Source organism: Ammodytes marinus (genome assembly GCF_949987685.1).
Source record: "Ammodytes marinus genome assembly, chromosome: 15".
NCBI lineage: Eukaryota > Metazoa > Chordata > Actinopteri > Uranoscopiformes > Ammodytidae > Ammodytes > Ammodytes marinus.
Window position 1 is genome coordinate 10,453,108 of NC_137219.1, and position 19,036 is coordinate 10,472,143.

General features: G+C 41.4%; 1 protein-coding gene across 1 annotated transcript in view; it reads left to right on the plus strand.

Moving 5' to 3' along the window:
* Positions 1–15,322: 15,322 nt before the first annotated feature.
* Positions 15,323–19,036, plus strand: part of cdin1 (CDAN1 interacting nuclease 1) — a 54,869-nt gene continuing 51,155 nt past the window's right edge. Inside the window, exons 1-2 of the mRNA XM_080042931.1 lie at positions 15,323–15,346; positions 15,612–15,751. Coding sequence (XP_079899057.1) covers positions 15,344–15,346; positions 15,612–15,751 — 143 coding nt within the window. The 5' untranslated portion in view covers positions 15,323–15,343. The remainder of the gene's footprint in view (positions 15,347–15,611; positions 15,752–19,036) is intronic.

Here is a 19,036-nt window from a genome sequence, read left to right on the forward strand (position 1 = left end):
ACCTCCACTACTCAGCGGCAAATGGCGAGGATGTAGTGGCGGTTCTTTCCGACCAGCTTTATATCTCCCTCTTGCCTGCCCTTTCTCTTCTAACAGTGGTAAACCCCCTCCACTGCCCGGCTGCTCACCCCAGCACAGGTGTTTCCCATTGCCAGTCCGTCCCTCTCGCCCCAACACCAACATTGTTTTAAGGCAGAGGACTCTGGGCTCCTTCCACAGGCTTCTGACAAGCCATCGGGCCCATGTTTATCTGCACGCATAAAACTGCATGCATCACAGTGTCTACTCGCTCAGCCTCTCGGGACAACACATGGTTTTAACATTAGTTCATCCCTCAGAATGGAGTAAGAAAAAGGGGGGAATACGTGAGGCCTTCGGGCCATCAATGGCGGAGAACTAAGGAATAGGGTGAAAAAAAGTGTTGGACTTTAGAGAGCATTATCCACTCTGTGCCCAGTAGTTGCTTCACAAATACTAGAAAGAACAAGTGCAGTGTGGATTAGGCTGTTACCACACCTGAGTTAATGGGAGCGGCGTGCATGCAGTCATCTTGATAATTTAATTTGAGAGCGCCCCGAGGTGGAGCAATCTTTATTTCATCAGCTCAGAGCAGTTCATTTCATTAAAACGTCTACTTGTCCATCAGTAAGAACCTGTTCCTTTTGAGATAAGCTGGCGGAGTTCATCATAATTGCAAATGTTTGCCCCGTAATGTAAAGACCTTGTGGGGGTCTAGTATTCTTTGAGATGAAAAAAGCCTGTCGTGCATACAAAATCGGAACAAGTGACAGTAATTCCCGCCAACATTTTTTTTCGATTAGTGGCAATCCACAGAGAAGTGTCAAAGAGTTGCACGGGGACCTGCAGGGCATTATAATTCGCCCCCCCCCCCCCCACACACACACACACTGCTTTTTAAAAGTATTTTAAACATATAAAGTAGTTTCCTTAAAAGAAAATAATTATTTCAGAAGTTTTTGATTCGTTCTACATCTTTAAAAGTGACTTATGGCAATTAAGCATGGAAATGAGTTCTCTTCCGCCATCACTTTTCATTGGAGTTTCTGACTTCCACTCCTCTCGCACACACACATTTACAGTATGTACTTAAATGAACACACACACACGTCTACACCCCACTCCCACACACACGTCTCATGGTGCAGCGGCTGAGAGAGGGGGGACTAACTGACAGAGATTGCTGGGTAATTCGAGCCAACATGATTGACTTTATGATCACTTTAAAGCCACAACTAGTCTTTATGCTTTCACGAAAATGCCAAAAGTTTCCAGCACAAAAGTGGCAGGGGATCAGGCATGAAGGGAACAAGAAGAGGTAGAGAAAAACCCTACAACTGCTTTCACTTCAAGAGAGAGCCCACCTCCCTCACTCTTTCCCTCCCCCTTGGCACTTTTAATGGCATAAAATTATGGGCCTGCGAGAGCGACAACAACTGTCTAGGTTTAAAACATAATACGTTGACAGGACTGACACGGCCATTTTCTCCTCCTCCATTAGCGTTTGAGAAGTGGCCACCTCCTTAGCGCGCTCTTAAAGAACCAACCGCAAGTGGCTGGCCGTATGTGTCAGACGTCACTTCCTCTGTCATTATGCGCTGACAACACTGACTGCTGCCGCATGCTTTTCATACACAGTCACAAAATATCAAAGAGTAAAAGTATTTCAAGAGTGGTCTTCTCGCCATATTGTAACACTATGACACTAATGCACACAAATGACTAAATGGGTTGTAACATTTGGATAAATCCATGCTGTGAGTCTCATCATGACAGATCTAAAATATTTGGAGTCTTGTGGAGGGAGCTACACAATTCACCTTCAATACCAAAGAAGAAGAGAGGTCATTCTTCATGGCGTTATAGAGTCACAGTGGGACTTCAAAATGTGTATTGTATGTTGTATTACAACTTTTCTGCTTCTTAACAGCCGTTGGTTTCATAAAGTAAAGTATGAGACCCGACTGAATGAAGATAGGATACTTGACTGAGCCGGACAACACTTTTGATAACCAATTCATTGTTCAATTTAAACCCCTTTATCAACCACAATTCTAAACATTTGCTGGTCCTAGCTTCTCAATTCTGAGGACGCCCAGCTTTTCTTTGACTTGTATCATCATAAACTGAACATGTCTTGGGGTTTACAATGTCCCTTTGTGCTGTGTGGACTTGTGATGGACATTACAATGTAATGTGATGTGTGGTTTAATTTCTTTCTTTTACAAATGAACAAAACACTCATTGAGAAATTTTCATTTCAAAACTGTTGTCAAAGACAGTATTTGGTGATCGTATAGTTTATTAATATAGATTCTACACTTCCTCTCAGCGATCTAAGCAATCAGGAACACATCTTTTATGCTATCATAAGTAACTAACCTCTCCTCCTGCCCCTGCACCATCACAGCCCTACAGTTCAAACCTCTTTCTCTGGCCTATGGTGTGGGTATGATCCAAAGCGTGAAATCCCTCCCGCGGCGAGAGGGCCTAAGCTTCTGAAACGGTAGATCTATCTTTTGTTTTAACAAAACAATCCGGCCATATTCTGTGTGCTGCTAGATTCTGTGGCCTAAGAGAGAGAGAGAGAGAGAGAGAGAGAGAGAGAGAGGGATCTATAACTCAAATAAACAGGAAGAGGATTATCACTTGTACACCGAACAAGAAACTTCAGTGGAGAATGTTGGGTTTGCTGAGACCATAAATAAACAAGATCCCTACAAAGAGAGAGGGAGAGAGGGACCGTCTAGTTTCGGGTGTCAGCTTGTCCCCCAGCTTAGTTAAGTATGTTATTGTTGCTCTAACTACGTTCTCCCCTACATGCTGCTGCGTTGTCCCAGTAGCGTACACTGTAGCAGGGCCAAGGCTTTTGTTTGGCTAATGTCCTGTGGTGGCTTCTGATTGGTCTAAATGACCTGTGACACCTCATTAGCTCCTAGGAGCTGGCCTTTTTTCTCTGCATCACATTATTAATGGCGACATGGAAAACAGAAGCCATATTAACCAACCTCGCCGCCTAATGGTGTTGGTTTTGATTAACGTCACCGACACCAAAATGACAGTGAGGTTAATGGGAACTTTGAACAAGACCTTTAATACACACACATACACGCTGAAAGAATGCAGGCTTGGCACACAACACACATAGATATATTAAAATCTTCCCTCTCTTTGGCTGATATCATCTTACCGGGGATTTGGGTGGTTATCATAGCGAGCATGAAAAATAAGACTGAACGGCCCAGGAAGCCTCCACTGACTTGTCTATATGGGAACCTCATTAGGGACATTGATGGATGGGCCAATGCCACCAACCAGGCTTCTCCCAGAAAAAAGCTCTGGGTATTATTAGTGTTTGTGTGTTTATAAACTGACACTTAATTACAGGTGCAAAATCATACCACATACATTAATGAGTCACGGCCCATTGAGTATAATGCAGCCGGGATGTTTAAGAGAAAGTGGAACGGGGAATCACAGCGCTGTGGCAAAGCAACACTTAATGATTTAATACTCGCATGACATTAGGAGAGACATAAATAATGTGTAGGAGATATATAAAATCTTTATTGGGGTTCCTACTGCGGGGAATGTGTTTTTTTTTTAAGGCAGCTCGAATTAGAAGCCTACCGGGAAAATAAATAAGGTAAAAAAACAGTTGTATGAGTTGAAAAACAGGAGCTGGCATTTGATTTTAATTTTTAAAATGACCTTTCAAAGAAACGGACAATTTATAATGAGGGCTTTTTTTTTTTTAAATCAGGAACTTGGCTGAAATAAAATGTTATTTTCATGGTCATTATTATTTTCAGATTCCAACAATTTGCAGCTATACAGAGTTCAGATGCCAGCAGCACGACTACTGTGTTTTCACATTCAGCCTATACAATGCAGGTTTTTTTTTTCTTTTTCAAATACTATCTCTTTCTAAGAAAATCCAGACGCCTATAACATAGTTTCATATACATCCCCATATCAATAAAAACATTTCTGAGATTCCTTTCCGACATCTTTGTTAGAATTTACGGCGAAAAACAGCTGATTTTTATGACGCCGGCAAGCTCCGTGTCACAGAGAGAACTCAATTCCCTTCCTCTTCATACAGGCTACTGTAGTTGTGTATCGGATTTACAGCTGATAGTTTACTTTTATACCAGAGGAGGTCATACGATATGATATTTTCTGTTTCCTAAAATGGCTTCAGCCAAGGGCCCAGACGTATAAAACATACGTCCTGACAGCGATACATTTCACGTGATGACACTACTCTGAAACAATCTCGATATTGCCTTTCCCTGTCATAAACAAAACCCCGACCACAGTTGTGTTCGCCGGTGTGTGTGTGAGTGTGTTTGTGTGTGTGTGCATGTGCCTGTGTGTGTGTGTATTGCTGTCGATTTGTCTATCTAGTGAGTGTGTGTGTGTGTGTGTGTGTGTGTGAAGGTTGGACACAAAAACTCTTATTTTCAGCAGAGGACTGAGTGAGTAGACGGTCTCACTATATGAGGAGGGGGCAGTGGGAACGGTTGTAAAATTCACCACAATGCCATGGTAACCGACGTAGACAACGTGGCTCTGCTGAAAAAAAAGAAACTAAGCTAGAAAGAAAGGTCTGTAGACAGTAAGGAGTGAGAGAAGAGGCTTAGAAAAGAGAGGTGGAAGGAAGAGTGAGAGAAGAAAGAAAGCCAGTGGAAGGGAGGCAGGCAGGCAGACAGACAGACAGGGAAAAGGGATGGAACAGACATGGGGGGAACTCTGGCAGGTGCTTCATCATCTGCTGCTAAGGCATTGTCGGGCCGCCCCGTAAACAGTCATTGGGCTCCTCCAGGGAGCAACCTTCCCCATAACTAGCACAGGTATAAATCTGCCTCTTAGCCACTAAATTAGACACATTCTTGAGAGAGTCGCACTGCTCCGCAAGAAGTGCTGCACAAAACCCGAAGGGGGGAAAAAAGGGAAGACTAGAAAATTAAGCTAATCCACAGAGAGCACTACAAGAGGTGCATGAATAAAGTGTAGCCGATATGAATTTAACCAGATGGCCACTTTGATCCGTATGAAACATTCTTAATGTTTTCTCACCGCCAAAGCCGGTTATGAATAGTTTCTTTACATGGGGGCAAGAATTCATTTCCCCCATCTCAAAGAGCTGTCATTGCATCATGTTAAAAGTGCCTGCTGTGGCTCAGAGCTGAGGGCCAAGTCCAAGGTCTGCGCTCTGTCACCTCGTCACAATGTTTATCCTTCATTACGACTCTGAGAAAACAGCGACACACCCAGGCTTTTTTCTTCTTCTTCTCCTCCCCCTTCAATGAATTTATCTAACCTATGAAGTGGTGACATTGTGAGACAACACAACACTTGGAAATGGTTTGAACACTTATGCGATGGGGTTGGTTTGGTGAAGGGGAGGAAAAAGCTTGGAGTAAAATACATCGAGAGGAGTGATCAAGCGTTCTGTTCTGACTGCATAAGGTTTTCACTGTGTGTGTGAGTGTGTGCATATGTGTAACCATGTGCATAGTGTAGGATCCAAGTCTGTGAAGAATATAGTACAATAAATGGATGTATTTCAGGTAATGTAAATAGCATATCTTTGTAAGAAGAAGAAGAAAGAAAATATACACACACATACGATAAATATTGTGTGTTTATATACTGTGTATACACACACACACACAAAAAAATGCAAATCAATAGAAAACTCATTTACGGTAAAACGTATCAAAAACATGTATAAAAACTGTTTGCATGGTGTATATCCACATGCCATATCTGCTTTATTGAATGCTATCTGCTGCCATGAAAAAAAATATTCTGAAGTCAGAGGTCAAATTTGTCATTGAAGAGACTGGCAAACATGACACTGAAGTGCGCTGCTATGTGTTGGAACAGGATGCTAATCTCATAAAACACTCCATCTGTATTTGCTAAAACATTGCCTCACTTGAGCCCTGTTTGCTTCAATGGCACTGATGTATTCAAAAGGGTATCGTTTGAGTCAAAAGCAAGGGGAGAAATAAGGTTAATGTGCAGGGATTTCTTTGATAGGTAGAGTTAGGGTTTAGGTCAAGAGACCGCTATGTATTAATCATGGACAAAAACAAACATTGTTTCTGTTATTTCAAACAGACTTTCTTTTAGTGATAACCGTATAAAAAGTGGAAGAAAAAACAACCGTCAATGTTTAAAAGATTTATTCAATTTAATGATGCATGATTTAATAAACATTTAAAAGTCTACAGTGGATTTTTCACACAGGAAACGATGGGCCATATTAATTCATGCCTGCACTCCCAGCCACGGCTTTCTCACCCCTTCAGTTAAGCACAACTATTTTACTAGTCCCCCTCTCAGAGAGTCTCTCTCAAAAGAAAATCCCCACAGGACTTTTTAACATTCTAATAAAAGCGCTTTACAGAGTGGTGTGAGTGTGAATTTCGGGGATGAAGAAAAGGAGGTGAGCACAAGATTGTTAGTGAGGGACAGAAATAATAATAAAGGCAAGGTGGCGAGCATATTTTCCTCGTAAATCAAGAAGACATCGAATCACACTTTGTGTCAAGTTGGCGGGATCGTGCTGAGTCACAACAAAATGATGTCCGACATCCGATCAATGCCCTCTCAGCCAGAGTCAATGCTGCTGTGCTTTCCAAGATAAACAAATATGAAGCATTATAGTCAAAGTTTTAACTAAGCAAACTTTAGATTGATTCTAATCAAATGTCCTTCTGCAAAAGTAAAATATTAAACTCATATTGTTTTATTATTCAAGAAATTATAATTATTATTTTTTGATTGATCACAATAACAATAGTGCATACTAAATCAGGCAAGCCATAGCCAACCTTTGATACAATGAGCCATGGTGCTGACAGATATAATCCACTGGCCACCTTCTTAATGAATAATTGATGCCCATCTTAACAGGCTAATGAATGAATGTGGTTTGGGTTTGAGTGATAGCCCCTCTCGTTTGGAGCGCTATCCCAGGAGGCACTGGGCACTGGAGACGGAGGTGCCATCTTCCATAACCAGTATAATTGGTCATTTGACATGAGTGACTTGACTGTGTGTGTCCGGGTGCACCGCCGGTGGAGACTGACCCTTTTACCCTATTGTTTATAAGCACCGTTCCAGGTTATTACACCAATTAGGGCTGGGATAACAGTGATCGGACAAAGAGAAAGAAAGTACAACAATGCATATTATCATTAGCTAAGGGAATGGAGGATACACTCAGAGAGGGCAAGCATAAGAGAGCATTATTTTGACCCCCACTAAAAATATACTAAGAAGAATAAACAAGCGAGACATAATTATAGAATGGCGTGCAACAAGGAATTTGTTTCATAAAAGTGTGTGCTGTGTTTCTAAGCAAGAAAAAAAGGGAAAAAATGGGTGGAAGAAGGGTGACAAGGATCGAAAGCTGTTCCCTGCCTGTGTGCATGTGTGATTGGGCTTGTCCAAACAATCATACTTACATTTTAGCACTATTAGGCGCACACACCCTATTTCCACAGGTCTGATAACATTCTCACTGCAGTTTCGGTGTGGCACTCTTGCCCGAACAATACCTTATTGACACGAGCTCCGGCCTCACAATAGCCACAAAACATCAGGGTTCCTGTTTTTGTTGACACAGTTTGAGCCCTCCATTGAAGGCCGAGAAAGCCACTGTGGACACAGCGATGCATAATTGGAGCTCTCTGTCATACAATACAACAAATCAGGCCTTTAAATGTTTGAGCATGATAAGGCCAGAGAGAGAGAAGGCACACACACAGAGAGGGGGAGCGGGACAAAGGCAGGGGGAAGTCAGGTGAATGGAGGAGTGGAAAGTTGATGGAAATGGAGAGTTAAGGGAGACTGTGGAGCCAAGCACCACTAGGGGACAGTAGTAAGTCATGGACGGCAGCAGGAGCAGTGCACGAGTGTGTGTGTGTGTGTGTGTGTGTGTGTGTGTGTGTGTGTGTGTGTGTGTGTGTGTGTGTGTGTGTGTGTGTGTTTGTGTGTGTGTGTGTGTGTGTGTTTTTGTATGCATGCAAGTGTGTGTGCGGCAAACAGTGAACAAAAGACTTTCTTTGTTGCACTCTCAGATAATAAAAGAATTCAGAAATAGCTACTTGACTGCTTTAGAAAAGATCTTGACAATGCGTTAGCCCATAATGCACAGGAACAGCTCCAGATTTACATAATCATATGTAATGTAAACCACTGCGAAGCTCCACACAACCAACAAACAAATTGACTGGGGAGAGGGTGACATAGGGAGAGGGATATGCTTTCTTCCCCCTATGGACTTTATACACTTACTAAAAGTACATTTAGCCTCATCCGCTCACAACAATAGGACAACGTTTGCAAATTTTTCGAGTGCTTGTGTGCTGATGATTCAGAATCCAAGTGCCTCAGGTACACAACTAAATATACTTCAAGCACAGAATGACTAGTACCAATTTTAATGCAGTTCTTTTATTTTTTTTATTTACTTAAAAATTATTTATAGCTTTAATAATTTTTCGCACTTCCCTAAGAAAGAAGCCTAAAATACAATGCTGATTCCTCAGTGACAACGGTTAAAGCAGACACAATTCTATCTGGTGTATCTAAAAAAAATAATAGCTTGTGTGTTAATGAAACAAAAATACAGGGGGGACCTTTTCTCTGACCACGGATCAAGAAGAATGGTCTGAGGATTTTTTTCGCTGTTACTTTAAGCATTTCAACTTATATCTGCCCTCTTTGTAATTGCAAGTAAAAAAATAAATAAAAGAAAAAAAACGGTAATTTAACCCAGGGAAGTTAACACCTCCACGCACCTATGACGTTAGATCTAACTGTCAGGAGGGAGCCAATGTTTCTTTTTTTTTTTGCTATGGTAACCAAAGACGTATATACAAAACATACTGCCTCCTCCTCCTCCGCCTCCTCCTCCTGCTCCTAAAGCAATTAAAAGCAGAACAATAACAATATCCACCAATGACAGCATGCGTCTGTACAGTAGTTATGCCCTTCGTTAGTTTCACAATGTTCCTCATGAATTAGTTAAGTCTGTTAATTGCACGTTTATTACACTCAAGGCCACAGAGAGATACACTAAATGGTGCTGGAAAAAAAAGAAAAACCCTTTGAACACATATACAGGAATCATGAAAAATAACTTAAGTTTTTTTTTAGATCACAGCTTAACATTGCGTGACAAAAAAACAGTTTCACAAATTTTATTTAATCTTTCAGGGGAAAATGGAAAATTCTTAACCGATCATTTAATTGGGGGAGCGGGGGGGGGGGGGGGGGGGGTTACATTCACATTTACCTCATTCTACTTAGTCAGAAATGTTGTAACCGTATGTTGCCATTGTTATAAAATGGAATTTAAGCAACTTTATTTTTCAAAGCTAAAATAAATAAAACCAACAACCCTAATTATTACAATATTTACATTGGTCTCGAGTGCTTCCAGAAAAGAACACGATAAGGATGATATTTGGTCAGAGACAAAAAAAGGAAAAAAAAAATAGGGCAAATATCACAATCAGCCCGGCAGGATAATATCGTTTTTGTTTACACTTCATCATCGCCTTTTCTGATCTCTGGCGTGCTCTATTATGGAGTGACGTTTGAGTGACACTGCAGCCGGCTGTCACAGCCATGTGCTGAGGTTCCCTCTCATTTCCAGCACCAAGGATAATAATGACTATTCTAGTGCTAGCCCCTCTATTTGTGTTATTGTTGCGGGGTGTCAGACACACAGGCCCTGACGTTTGCTATGCTATCAGCAGGAGTGTACAAATACAAACACATTTGCCTGAGTTATTGACCTTTATCTCCCCACTTTCTTGACAGCCTTCTCCAGTTATTGACAATACAAACACATGGGACGACCCATAACCTTTCATTTACAGAGCACTGTCTCTCTCTCTCTCTTTTTGTCTCTCTCCTTCTGCCTCGCTCTCTCTTTCCCTCAGCCTGCGTGTCTCTCTCTGCTCCGGCAATTTGTTTAAATAAAACGGGGCAGACAATGGTACCGCTCATTTCTGCCATTTTTCTTTCACTCCAAATTTCAGAGGATAATATCATTAGGCCCAATACAATGGCTGCTATTCAGCCTCAGATACACAGATATTTCAAGTATTCAATATAGTTTTGACATGCTGACATTAGGGGAGAGTGTTGTTTCCCTATTTGTTTGCTTACAATGTCGATTCCGTCATAAATCTTGGGATTCCTAAGGCGAGACTTTTGGCTTTTATTACAGCAGAAATATTAATATGGTCAGCGCAATCAAAACCACAAATATCATGCAAAAAAAGATGCACGAATAAAAATCATTTTGAAAAACTAAAAAATTGCTACCGCTGAAAGATAAATATTTACAGTTTATTTATGTATAGCATTTACATTTATGTTTAAACACAGAGAAAAGCATAGAGAGTGGTTTTATTTATGCAGAGCGAGGAACAACTTAATTATTCTGAAAATGGGGCTGAATCCATAAAGCCATAATAAACAGAATAATTTACTGCATCTCAATACAGCTTTGAATAACAATGGTCATAAAAACCACTAGTATTCCACTAATGATTCTCCTCCAGGATTTATTGTGTTTTTCAATGTGTGTCCTCTTGCATTTCAACGTGAAAAATAGCACACATAAAAATACGGGTGTCCCCAACAGCCAGCCCCTCTTGCAAGGTACTTCAGAGCCCCGAAATTAAATTTTAAACAATCCCGACCAGTGTTTGGTGACCATGGTTAATCATCAAGAAACAAAGACATCAAACAATATTTGATAATGAGAAAAATGCCTCCAGGACATTAGGGCATGGGGGGGGGGGAAGCACAGTGTGAGGCTCGGTAGCAGAGCTAGGTAGAGAGGCCAGACCAGACACAAGCCGCATTCACATTCTGTTTGTGGTGTTGGTGTATGTGTGTGTCTGACACACATAAAAATCCAACAGACTCATTGCACACGATTTCTATCTAATGCACGCACACACACACACATGCATGTTTGTACACACACACACACACACCTCTTATGGAGTTAAAAAGCTATTAAAACATTGCCTCTTTTTTAAAGTTCATGATTTGGATCATTAGAATTCAGGGTATGGAGCCAGTGGTGAGATTACAGCTTTGTGGAATCGTGCTACACATTGGACTTCCTTGCATCACGGCTCAACCCATTCATGTGCAGTGTAACATGGCTTTAGTGAGGTTTCAAAGTGTGACTGACAAAAATACAGACAAAGACAAATAAATAAATAAAAGTTTTATTAATGGACAAAATTGATTATTTCCCTTGAATTTCCTACAGGGCTAAACGACTAGACTTATATTTGAGATATCATTGTAAAAATATATTATTACATTTAGATAATATTTTATATATCTTAAAGGTTTATTCATATGCTGGAAAATATTTGGTTACAATTTTTTTATTTAAAAAACCCATATGTATTTCCTTTAAAAAAATATATTATTTTGCTTTCAGTCATACATGTAACAGGATGGTTTCATTTTTCATCAGCCCGGTGTAATTAATTAGTGCTAACTAAAATAAGAAGTTGGGCAGACAGGGGAAGGGGGTGTTGGGTAATGAGGAGAAAGATTTTTTTTCTCCCTCTTCCACTGTCATACTGTTATTGGGTTATCCTTGATTGACGCAGCGTTAACGGTCTAGCCACATCAAGGCAGATCCAGAAACCAGTCCGAATGGCAGCATGTGCAGCCACCTCGGACATGCAAATTGCACCCGGGCAACCCGTTGACTATGATTAATGAGCTTGGGCTGCAGCCTTTGTTTGCCCGTGCAGCCGGTTAGAGTGAAATACAATCCCAAAATATTATCAATCCCCTATTAATCCAGTACATTTGTCCACATTGCACGTGTTGTTTTGAGCTATCTGCGGACAAATTTGTGCTTGTGTGTCTAGGGGGGGTGAACACAATTGCATTTAATTACATGTCCTCTAATTAAATTCATTAAAGGATAATAAAATAAATGGAAGAAACAGCTTTGAAAGCTAGGGTGAAACACATGTGTCTTGTCTTCCGTGATGTTAAATATGGATGTGGGATTTTCAGGGGCAGTCATGCTGTTCTGAGAGGGGGGGGTGCATGAATCCGATACCTTGCTAATACTACAGGCATTTCCTGGTTATGGCTTGCCTCATGTTTAAACTGTGAATTTTAGAGCTGAGATCCCAGACTCCCTGAAGGTTGGAGAGCAATTCTGTGGTGCAGAGAGGAGTGAAGTCACTGACTTCACAAACGAGAAAAAAAAACATTATGACAGTAATGCTGACAATGGAGTGTAACAAAATGCTCTCTGTGTACGATGAGTAATATCTCTGGATATAGTAAGGAGGGACTAATGTGCAGGACATGGAGGACTTGCAATTTCCTTAAACTGTGTGATGAGAAAAGGAAATTATACGCAGCCTCACAAATCTTAGATTCATCAACTGAAGATGTTGTCGATAAAAAAAAAATAGCGTAGCACGCACGCACACACATTTTCCCTCGTACTGCCAGCAAAATGTAAAGGTTTCCCAGGCATTAAGGTATACATGTGCCATTAGAGGCACAGTGCTTAGCACTACAATGCTGTGCCGAGAGCGCTGGAGCAGAGATCAGTGCAGCATCTCCTGGATATCAGAGGGAGACATCCTTTGTAAATTCGTCTCCCACTGCGAGCCGGCTTCACAGCTGGTTAACGGCACTGTGTGTACCACTGCCCTGTTTACACGCAGCCTCCAAAGCACAAGCTCTTTCCCTCTGCATCCTTTCCCTGTAAACCCCTTCAGCCCACTGTGGCTCTCTCACAGCCATCAAAAGATGCACACAAAACTCATTCAATGCAATGGTGCGCGCACGTGTGCACACACACACACGCACTCACACACACACACACACACACACACACAGGGACATGTGAGCAGACACCTACACACAACACAATCTCTGATCCCCCTCGTTTTTGGGGGCATTACAGTACACTGCCTTCAAACCCCTTCTGTGATTTTTTATCTTGTTATACCATCGCATTACACTGATCCTTTTATACCTATTACACACACGACCCCCCCCCCCCCATGATCCTCTGATACCTAGATGAGTAAACTGCTCCTCCTGCCCCTGACCTCAGCCCTTTGTAGCAATCAGACCAGACTTCCTCAGAGGCCCTGATCTTATCTGGCCATACCAATCCCACATACACAGCTCCCTTTTGTAGCCAGCACAGAGCACTGAGCCCTTTCAGACCCGGGGACTGTGTGCCGCTGCCGAACACACAGCCCGAGACCTCAGCTCATCTCAGACATCATACTACACTGCCCAACAACAATGAGCCCTATTTTCTGATGCACCACAGGTCAGATAGAGCCTTTTTCTAGTCACTGATGCATTGTTCAGCCACAACGGAGGAAACAAGCAATGTTGCAGACAGAAGAATCGAACATAGAATGATTTTACATCGTACAATTGCAAACAGTTACTCCAATTTGTGTAGAGAGGTTTTTCACATTTCAAGGCTAATTGTTTTGCGGTGATGATTATGTAGTTTTACTTGACAAAGAAATTGATAAATAAGTTGTGAAAAAAATGTGACACTCACCTTAAAATGTCTTTGAGACATCCCTGCACCTGTTTGTGAAGAGAGAAGATTAAAGAGAAAATCTATTAGGGGGCTGAGTTGGTTTAGCACTGTTCAGAGACTAATTACAAAACAGCACCATAGTAAAATGTATTGATCTCAAGGGATATATTTGACAAATTAGGTCAGATGTTAGTCCTATCTCAGCATTATCTAAAATCAACAATCCAGACAGAAGCAATCAAATGGTTCAGGGAAGGAAACAAAGAAACAAAATAATCATTAATTCACAAGAATTGATATTTCTCAAGTTTTCATTTGTAACTGTATAAGTCATTTCTATTGAAATGCAGGCAGTTTGGCGTTACAAATATTACAACTGCAGGCAGGGCAAACATTTATATTCAACATTATTCTTGTATGTTTTACAAATCTGGAGCATTTTCTACTACGGGTACATCATCATCCTTAGTCTAATTTACATATTTCTGCCGGAGGCATTTAAAGCACTACACCTCCACTGGTGAGGTGAGAGAGGTGTTGATGATGGTTGGGAGAAGGGACCCAAGGCTGGGGATAGCCCACAAATATTCCTGTAGGTTGTAGGAAATAATTAAGAAAAAGCCCAGGCAAATATTCTCTTGGGGGGGGAGGGGGGGATTCCTGTCTATGCCCCTGAACCTGTCAACCACTGCAAAGGTAAAAGAATAAAGCATGTTCACATGAATGACGTGTCACTGCAGTGGACTTTGGTAACGTTTGTATCTTCTACCCACTTTAATGAGCAATTTAAGATGTTGTATTTTGGAGGTGAGCAGTAAAACAATAAAATGTAATTAATTATGAAAACGCGTTCTTCCTTTCTGCTTTAACTGCTTCTCTGTTTAGGCTAATATGTGCAATTGTTTCAATTTCTAGTTGTTTAAACATCTAAGAAAGAGGCAGAAGTAGCCTATTAGCCTAAGCCACTGAAATTGTGTTAAGCTCCATGAAAGCCAGAGGAACATGAAGCTGGCATTGCTAGTTAATCATTAAATAAATCGTTTATTTAAAATGTGTGTCAAAAACCCTTCGATTTGAAGTGGTTTATTTAGCGGCAGTAGCCAACCAAACACACAGTAGCCTAGCCTACTGGACGACAGAGCAAGAGAGTGTCTTTTAAAGGTGGTGTTATATCAAAGCAGACTGTACGTCGCCTCTTCTGTTTTTTGGCATGAAAGAACACACACACACACACAAAACACAGAAATTATTGACAAAGAAATTGAAGACTGGCTGTATTTTCCCTTCTCGACATAAACATTCAATAAGGCGCTCTATTTCTCTGTCATTCGCTCTACCCCACTCTGAAATACAACTCTCCCCGTCTGCACAGTTTAATCATTGTCAGTCTTTTCTTTTTATCTGTCGGACTAGAGAGAAGTCACTGAGCGTCACTGAGCGTTGCAGGAGAGCCCACGTCTGTTTATTTCAGAGTACCTGCCTGTGTAGCGCGTGTGTGTGACGAGAATCCAGTGATGACCCGGAGGAAAAGAGCAGAGCGCGAGCAGCACGTCTCAGCTGGACACCGCCTTCGCACTGCCAAGCGACCAATCATGTGCTGCTATACTCAGCTCCCCGCTGCTCAATCGACCAATGGTAGCGCCGCTCACACAAAAGTCACCTCTTCAACTTCCTAGCGGGAAGCTGCTATCGGTAACTGTCCACAGGCAGCAGCAGTGAATGGTAAACAAACCCTTTTAACGTGTTATTCATTCTTCTAGAGTCTTGTTTGACAATGTGTTGCATTACAATAGTCATTTAGCAATCCTCCGCAATCGAGACAAAGTGTTTTTATTTCGTGACGTGCCTTTACGAGTGTCGCGTTAGCCAAACCATAAAGCTAAGGTTTTGGTTAGCAATGCAGGTGCAGCTGCTTTTGACAGCAGCTGTCAAATCAGATTGCCACAGGAGCAACCGTTCACCAGATTCTTGCTCCCTGTTTGTACAGATACAGTCGACACAGCTGCCGATACAAAACAAAAGGAAGATGAGACTGTCCCGAGTTGAGTATAAGGAGATAGCGAGGTGGACTGATCAGCTGAGACCCACCCGCCAGTGTATGAAGATGCTGAAGGAAAGATTTCCAAAGTAAGTAGTCAAACACTGGAGTTCATTCCTCTCCATAAGCTTCCTTAGGAATAGAGAGAAAGAGAGATAGTGTGCGTGTGCGCGCGCGCGCGCGCGCGTGTGTGTGTGTGTGTGTGTGTGTGTGTGTGTGTGTGTGTGTGTGTGTGTGTGTGTGTGTGTGTGTGTGTGTGTGTGTGTGTGTGTGTGTGTGTGTGTGTGTGTGTGTGTGTATGTGTGTGTGGTACGTTCCAACATAAAATGAATTTGCTGTGCACATAATAAACTTTGAATGTACATCATAAACATGACATAAAACATGTATATAAATATAAATATAGTACATACAATTAGCAAGTATAATAAAGAAATATGTGCAATGTCAAAAGTGTCCATGAAATACATGTTGAGACACATATGTTTGTTACTCACTTAAAGGTGCACAATGTCACTTTGGGTGTGTTGGGAAAGTTAACATTTTCTAAGGTATATTCTCATAACTGAATAACCAAACTTTTCTCACAGGAAAATTGGATTCCTGGAATAATGTTTAAAGTTAGAAAGCTGCATGAAAAGTAACTGTTTCACTGTTGTTAACAGGAGCCTCGTGCAGAAACATATTCTAGTCTTCTGTTTGGTTCCAGGTGCCTTAAAATAATTTTGTTTTGAATTTATGACTATAATATTATTCATTACTAAGAATTACATGTAGATAAAATCCCCCTCATGTGAAACTGCATAGTGCACTTTTAAGTGACTTTGGGGGACACACTCTAGTTGAGTTGATTGAGGACAGCATGTGCAATTGGGGACAGCAATCCGGTGTAACGCTGATTTTGGTTCAGTCATTAAGGTGTGTGTGTGTGTGTGTGTGTGTGTGTGTGTGTGTGTGTGTGTGTGTGTGTGTGTGTGTGTGTGTTACATAAAATAACGCCAAACTGCTATGCATATCCATCTCTCACCATTTTTTTTGTAAATTGGCAATCGATAATTTATGTCCAAGATGCACAAAACAATAAATAGTTGCTATAGGCCTATCAATGTGTTGTTATGTACTTCAAAGCAATAGTATATTCAGTAATGTCTTAAACACCTGTCTGTCCATCAACTCCCCAGAGCAGCACAATGTATCCCTGTGTCTATTTTTTAATCTCATATTATTAGATATTTATAACCTCATTTAATTAGCTTCATATGATCTCTAATTAACTAATTAATTCTGCACAGGTTTCAGTGTAGGCTTCCACCAGAGCATTAGCCAGTGTTTTGCCTGCACGTCCAGAAATCGAAGAGAGAGGTTAATGGTTGTGTTTGCCTTTCTCCTTGACACTGAGGGCCCTCGCTTTATTGAACCTAACATGTGTAATCCCCCAAGGCCTCCAGGACACCACGGCTGATCCCGTGGAGGTCACTTACAAAGTCGTATGTATTTGGAGCTTCCTACTTCCATTGTGCCCTAATCACCAATCTAGAAGAAGGTATCAGGTCCCCAAAGGTAGACGCAGAGCAGCTCAGGCTTGTCTTTGTTCTCCGCTGTCAGCATTTTACAGAATATGTCATGCGCATGAAGTTCATCCAATATCCTGTATGTTTAGGCACCAACACTAGGAGGCCCTTCTCATGTTTATTTTGAGTTTCCTTTCTCCTTTTTGGGTTCCTAATCCAAACTGTCTTTAACAAACAGTCCAAATGCTTTCATTTTTTTCAAAAAGTAGGTACCGGTGGGTGTAATAATTAAAGGAAAACATTGGACCGTTTTCATTCCAATAAGTCTGCATGACACCCCCCCGCCCCTCTCCCCCCCCCCCCCCCCCCCCGTCTCCCGGAGGTGCTGGCTCTTTTGTTTAGTCTTGCTGGTTATTGTTATTATTTCGTCCACCATAACCAATCTTAGGGAGGCCCTTGCTCTTTAAAAAATCCCTGAGTCTCGTCACTGGGCCTGACAGACAGGCACGGCAGCAGTGTTTTCACAGCCTGCGAAATTATTCTGGTTGTCCAATCAGCTGAGCTGGGCTCTGGAGGGTTAGTGATTGGACTGGCAGGAAATCAGGCTCTTAAGACATAACATATCGACTAGGCCATCCATCATCTCTTAGCATGCGCTCAGGCACGGCAGTCAGCCACCCCCGCCCCACAGCCCTCCTGTCCCCTCGGACTGTGTGGGAGCCCTGCCACTGCGTAAATATTGGCCAGGCAGGCGCTGGCAGGGGAGGGGTGCTGGTGGTGGAGGGGTTAGGGGTTTGTTGTGGACAAGTCTGCACTGAGGGGATGGGAAAAAGACTGGTTGGATTATTATAATAGTCAGAGAGATAGAAAAGACGGCTATCTTGATATCAAATGATTTCACAACAACACTGTGTGATTTACACACAAAGCAAACAATGTTGAATGAACTGTAGATCCATGTCTATCAGTGTCATAGTGGAGGTTGTGCTAGTTTTAGTGCTAGCCAGCGCATCATTTTTCAAGTGACATTTTATCATCTATGAAATATTGTTTTTACATTTTTATGCAAACTTTTAATACTAAAATCTGTCAAACAAAGTGCTTTTAGTATTTAATTGCAATCAATGGTGGACATGAATCTGGTATTTATCTAACTGACTTTAAAGTGAAATCAAATTGGAATGATAACATGGTACTATGTTATTATTTTATAAAATTTTGCAGATTTATTTAAAGTTTCTGCTCATCCTAATTTAAAAGTTATAATGAAAGGAAGCGTTATAAAATGTGTAAAGACTTGTCTGTAATGCCGATAAATGGAACACATTATTGCATTGCCTCATTGTGTTGAACATATTATTTTTTTAACGTAAAAATGTCAGTCCAAATCTGTTTATCAGAAAAAAAAGATTCATATTGATATCCTGATATTGATGTGAACAATATTTCCCCAGTATATTTTAAAACATTAAAAGCTGTGTTGAGTTCAAAACCGTTTAATAATCATTGCTTTTTAATTTCGACCTGGAGGGAGGAACATTTCAACTTTGAACACAATGATGGTTAAAGGCCATTTCAAGGTAATTGTCATGAAAGGTCTGTCACTCTCTCTGTTGTACTATTATGAGTATGGGTAGTGGGAGGAGAGAGGGAGTGTCCCATAGACAGACAGAAAGAGAGAGAGTGCGTCGTGGAGTCCCTCATCTGTAACGGCTGCATAACACAGATGTTGGGAGTCATCTGTCAGCCTGGCCTCTCTCGCCGGGCCCGAGCTGCTCTGGGGGGGAAAGAATTGGACACGGTGCTGTCACTTTTTACCCCCACTCACAATGGAGGGACATGCAAATATCAACCCCCCATTCT